This window comes from Fragaria vesca, linkage group LG2 (assembly GCF_000184155.1).
Source record: "Fragaria vesca subsp. vesca linkage group LG2, FraVesHawaii_1.0, whole genome shotgun sequence".
In the NCBI taxonomy this organism is placed as follows: domain Eukaryota; kingdom Viridiplantae; phylum Streptophyta; class Magnoliopsida; order Rosales; family Rosaceae; genus Fragaria; species Fragaria vesca.
The window spans coordinates 18,321,032-18,327,251 of record NC_020492.1 but is presented as its reverse complement, the minus strand read 5'-3'; the positions used below and the strand labels follow the sequence as shown (position 1 = coordinate 18,327,251).

At 35.9% G+C, this 6,220-nt stretch overlaps 1 protein-coding gene across 1 annotated transcript; it reads left to right on the top strand.

Annotated features, from left to right (window-relative positions):
• The first annotated feature begins 401 nt into the window (after nt 1-401).
• On the top strand, nt 402-3,683 carry LOC101291589 (fumarate hydratase 2, chloroplastic-like). The gene is made up of 17 exons (XM_004290774.1): nt 402-469; nt 553-670; nt 755-904; nt 985-1,095; nt 1,180-1,266; nt 1,409-1,507; nt 1,682-1,732; nt 1,824-1,873; nt 2,096-2,177; nt 2,285-2,379; nt 2,478-2,544; nt 2,664-2,714; nt 2,823-2,918; nt 3,113-3,211; nt 3,317-3,346; nt 3,435-3,500; nt 3,597-3,683. The coding sequence occupies exons 2-17, from the start codon at nt 617-619 to the stop codon at nt 3,681-3,683; spliced, it is 1,275 nt and encodes a 424-aa protein (XP_004290822.1). The 5' UTR covers nt 402-469; nt 553-616.
• Nucleotides 3,684-6,220: the final 2,537 nt, after the last annotated feature.

Here is a 6,220-nt window from a genome sequence, read left to right as displayed (position 1 = left end):
GATGGCGCTTCTATTGCTGTCATTGAATTGTTCATGTAAACCCTCTGGCGGGAACCTGAGGACCTCCATGGTAACGTAAGGACTTGCAAGTTTTCAGTCTGAAGAGATCAATGTAGGTGCATTTCATTTTCACAGGTCATGTACTATTCCTAATTCAAAAGGGATATGTGCACCCATAAAATAATTTTGTATAATTTCGTAGAGGTTCATATTTTTGGCGCCAACAGCGGTTAGCCGGCCGTGAGTAGACAAAAATAGTCATACCCAAGTCTAAGAATTTACATAATTTGCGGCTCAGAGGATTCAGAGAAAATTGTGTATATATATTGGCCAAAACAGAGAACGAGGAATAAACAATTAACCAAGTAGAAACTAATTTCATTAGAGGACATAGAACAATGGCATCTGAGTCAGGATCGTTTAGAGAGGAACGGGACACATTCGGACCCATAAATGTTCCTTCAGACAAGTAATTAGTGTGCTTCCATTGCCTGCATGCATCTTTGTATGTTTGTTTTGAAGTGAGTTGCTCATTTGAAATGTAATTTTCAGGTTATGGGGAGCACAAACTCAGAGGTCCTTGCAGAATTTCGACATTGGAGGCGAGCGGGAACGAATGCCTGAACCTATTATTCGGGCCTTTGGCATCCTCAAAAAATGTGCTGCCAAGGTTTGATTCTGTTTGAACTTTGAAGGACTTGTGGAGTGGGAAAGACGATGAATTCCCTAGCTTACTTGTTAGAAATTGGTGCAGGTGAACATGGAGTATGGTCTTGATCAATCTATAGGGAAAGCTATAATGGAAGCTGCCCAAGAAGTGGCTGAGGGAAAGCTAAACCAGCATTTTCCACTTGTTGTGTGGCAAACTGGTAGTGGAACCCAAAGCAACATGAATGCCAATGAGGTTGGTTTGCAATCATTCATATGCAAACAAGATAATTTGGTCCTGTTCATCTTCCTAAGATGATATTGGATTGTGGCCAGGTCATTGCAAACAGAGCAGCTGAGATACTTGGACATAAGCGTGGTGAGAAGTTCGTGCACCCAAATGACCATGTCAACAAATCACAATCTTCTAATGACACTTTCCCAACTGTAAGCCTTTCATTTTATTTGATTTTGCAGCGGAATTCTTGCCATTTTCTTGAAACTTTTGTGTGTTTTTTTTTTTTTTTCCAGGTTCATTGCTACATTGCAACAGCAATGGAACTAAATTCAAGATTGATACCGAGTTTGAAAGTTTTGCATGCTGCTTTAGATTCAAAGGTGCGATTTCTTTGGTTGTCATTAGAGCGCAGACTAATATATAACTCATGTATCAAATGTTCAAATTTTGGTTAGTTTTATTTTCCTCTTCTTTGTAGGTATCAAAACTTGTTCCTGATTCCATCTTTTCTATGATGAACAGGCTAATGAATTCAAAGACATTGTTAAAATCGGACGCACTCACACGCAAGATGCAACACCTTTGACTCTTGGGCAAGAGTTTAGCGGCTATTCTACACAAGTAGGCTTACTTTCCTAATGTACAGCTTGATTTACCATCGAGCATTTTCATTTTTAACAAGAATATGAATATAGGATCATATAGAGGTCCTAGTCTCCTAGAACAAGCTTATGTACTATCTGGAGAGGACTCGCCAATAAGGACTCGTCAATAACCTTTTTGCTTTGGCTGCAGGTGATGTATGGGATCGATCGAGTCATGGGTGCTCTTCCCCGAATGTATCAGGTTAGCAACTCATTTGATCGTCAGTTGCTTTCCCTGTCTGTTTGTTAGTTTATTTGGATGTTCTGGTTGATTATCGATTTTGTTTGAGCAGCTTGCACAGGGCGGCACTGCTGTTGGGACCGGATTGAACACAAAAAAGGGGTAAGAGTAACTTAAGATTTCTTTTTGATTTCCTACACTTCTGCATTTAGTAGAGATGCATGCTTTGTATTTGTTTGGTAAGTGTAAATCATTGCTTTCATGGTAGTGTTTATAGCATTTGCATTGAGATCTTGTCACACATCTTAGTTGTTGCTTCGTTACTAATATAGTGAGGTTGGATTCTGCAAAACTGACAGTGCTTATTTTCTGCTTGTCATCTAGATTTGATGTAAAGATAGCTGCAGCGGTAGCTGAGGAAACAAAGTTACCGTTTGTTACAGCAGAAAACAAGTTTGAAGCCTTGGTTAGTACTAATAAATGTTGTCTTCTTCATCTGGTTGAGGTCCCTTCATCGGATATTTGTATTCGTTCATCTGATATTGCAGCTCTATGTAACTTGGTTTATGTCAGGCGGCCCATGATGCTTTTGTGGAAACTAGTGGAGCCCTAAATACAGTTGCTACTTCTCTGATGAAGATTGGAAATGATATACGTTTCTTAGGAAGGTTTGTCCATCAGTTGGATCATGCATGACACCTGATTTCTGTTCCTCCCCTCCCATGCCTAATTTTGTGTTTAAGAATTTCAATTTTTCATTGTACAGTGGTCCACGTTGTGGCCTCGGTGAACTTGGTCTTCCTGAAAACGAGCCTGGAAGCAGCATTATGCCTGTAAAACTCTCGTTTCTTACCCATCTTGTGTTGCTACTATCTTTTTGTATAGATGTTAGTCCTACAGACTACAGTCCTACTAAACTTGTCATTTTGACATGGTTCTTGTTCTGTTTCAGGGAAAGGTTAATCCTACCCAGTGTGAGGCTCTCACAATGGTTTGTGCTCAGGTAGAGTGTCTCTAGTTCTGTTTCGAGAAGATATATAATAAGAAATAATCTGAAGTCATAGAAGCTTTTGGTAATGAGTAATTGGTATTGATTTCTTATGTGATGCAGGTCATGGGTAATCATGTGGCCATTACAGTTGGTGGATCAAATGGTCACTTTGAGCTTAATGTATTCAAACCGCTGATGGCTAGTAATCTTCTACACGTACGTTCAGTCGTAAATTACGACCAATTTTTCTTGGAAATTGACATGCTATTCTCAACTCAATTTCAGATCAAAACTGTAGTAACTAAATAGACTCGTCTCTTGCCATGTGATAATGTTTGGCTAAGAAACTCACTTGATCCAAATTCATGCTCATGTTCACTGAGCTTGTGTTGCTGACTCTTTACTAACAGTCTCTAAGGTTACTGGGAGATGCATCTGTCTCATTTGAAAAGAACTGCGTGAAAGGCATTCAAGCCAACAAGGAAAGAATCTCAAAGTTACTTCATGAGGTCAGTTTATTCTAGGCAAAGGCTCCTCAACTGTTTATTCTGTCAATGCTGGATGCCATAGCTAATGAATTTTGCTCTTTTATTGTGAAAATCACTGCGTTGCAGTCGCTTATGCTGGTGACATCCTTGAATCCTGTAAGTTTCTACTCAGCATTTGTGTCTATATGTTCATAATGAGCTTTGAACATTTGTATTCAGACACACATTCCTGATTCTGTTGCAGAAAATTGGTTATGATAATGCCGCAGCAGTTGCAAAGAAAGCCCACAAGGAGGGATCGACTTTGAAGGTATATATATGAATTCCTATCTTGCGTTGTTTGTGTCCTTTTAATCTTAGGAAAGTATAAATATTGAAACCTAACAACAATGTAACACTCCTGCAGGAAGCTGCATTGAAACTTGATGTGCTAACTAGTGAAGAATTTGACAGTCTTGTGGTGCCTGAGAAGATGATCGGTCCATCTGACTAACCGACTTGTTTTCACTTCAGATGGGGAGCAAGTGGTGCCACCGCACCCGGCTCCTTGCTTGGCGCTTCCAAATTTTCCGGCCATGTACATATATACCTACATACTATAATGTATTTTCACTAGTAAATAAAACATGTTTAACAGTGCTTTAGATGTCACCCACGCGTTGCTACGGGGTAAGATTTCTTGATGATGAACAATATTCAATCTCCATCTCACGCCTCCCATGCCACCACCTTTTCTAAATCTACCGCCGATTCCCCCGCCTTTCCCTATTTTTCCACAAACACATCCATCTTTTCCAAATCCACCACCAACATCATGGCCGCCACCTGCACAAAATTCATCATCAACCTCATAGCCTCTACCATCTTTTTTAATTTCCACCACCATACCATGACCTTCCCCTTGCCAAAACCCACCATAGACACCTCTGACCCTATGCCCACAACCAAGTAAAAAATGGAAAATAAAGAAGTAACAAAATTTTCAAGGACACAAACATCTTTTTTATCAAAACAATTGAACATTTGTAAATAAATTTGCATTAAGAGGTAACACAGTTTTTTTTGTCAGTATAATGACAGATTCGTAAATAAATTACATTAACTGACAAAAACGACCATTCACCAACTGGGGGCAAAAACACAATTCACCGGAACTTGGGGGGAGGGGGAAAAACACAATTCACAATAGATATGAACAATGTTTTTCCCCTTATTGTTTTATTTTATATAATGAGGGAGACCATAACTGATGTAACAATTACTAGCCTTATTGCTGGCGCTGGCTGGGTTGTATACATATTTCTATTTTCTCTTTTGGTGTAGCTAATTATGCATATACAACATTTATGTATTTTTTAAGATATCACGTTTCATTCAAAAGAATCGCTTTTACATATATCAAATGAAGTTTGTGTACAATGAAGAAAATTGCAACAGCATTAGCTTTTCAAAGCTCTAGACAAGAATAACTCATTTATCACGATGAAAGTTGTAATTCATAATTAAATAGTGTTAGAGGGCCTTAATAAGACCTAAGATTTATGACCTTAAACATATGTGACATGTCATGTCACATAGATACATCATCAATTTAATAAATTATGTTATTTCATTCTTAGGTAAAAATACAATGTTAACCTTAATAATTAATGGATGCTACATACTAATATGAAATATTTTCTTACCTTTTAATATGAATGCATATATACCAAATTTAATTTATTTATAATAATGACCAAGTTAATAATCATACCAAATTAGGCTTTTATACCATAAATCAATTTCGTAAATTTATTAAAATTTTCTTCTATCTTTGTGAATCGAAATTTAGTTCCATTTTAATATTTTATTTTTGCAGTTTAAAATTATGACATCTATATATGAGTGTATCGAATTTTTAAAATAAAAAAATAGAAAAAATCTCTATTGAATTTCTTTTGGATGATTACGTATATATATACTTTATTTTGGACTAATCATATATATATGTAATTCTTTTTTCTTGGACTAAATTGTTTTTTCTTTGACAAATTATATATGTATGTATATATTTCATAAGAATTCGTGTTTTTGAACAAGGACAAGTATATTATCTGAAATATATGTATTTTCACATTATATGTTATGTTCAATCTAAGCATGATAGCGATGAAAAGAAAAAAAGAAAGAAAATACTAGAAATATATATATTTTTTAATTATAAAAGAAAGACAAAATATTTTTTCTCTTAATAAAAAGACAAAATAATCTACAGGATTTCGAATGATAGGATTGTATTTTTGCTTAAGAATGACATGTCATAATCTTTTTAATTGGTGATGTGTTTAGGTAACATAGGATGCCACATAAGATTAAAGCCATAAATATTAAGCCTTATTAAAGCCAATAATCATTTTCTATTCCTTCATAATTTAGGGTTCAATGAACTTTTATTACCCCTTTAGTAATTGGGTACACACTAGACCACACTACTCTTACAGTCTTACCATTTTTTCTTTGACTTTTTACTAAAGTTTAATATATTATATGATCCGCTTTCAATAACTGATAATGATATGTATCAACTATCAAGTATTAACCCTAGCTAAGTCATGACAAAACAGTAGTTTATACTTTATAGACTGGTGCTTAATCTGTGTTCTTCTTTTTCTTTTCTTTTAAAAAAAAAAAAAAGAAACATAACCCTATCTTCATTTACAAGTAGGTGGCAGCTGGAAGATGGCCATCATACAATGCACCTTCCCCACTCTTGAATTTGTGTGATAGATTAAGAGAACCTACCAGTACCAATATTTCCCATCTCTTTCATGGACTGTGATCCTTCCCTAACTTATGTCATATTAAACATTTGATTAGAAACTCCAAATCACTAATCAAATCTTATAACTTCTCAAATCTGGACATATTTGAAGCCATTTTCTTGAACAATAAAGTTTTGGAGAAAAAAGTAATAAATAAATGCAAATCTTAAATGGGTCTTTCTCACGTGTAAAGGACTACCCTTGTGTTCTCTCATTCGTGCGTCCCCTT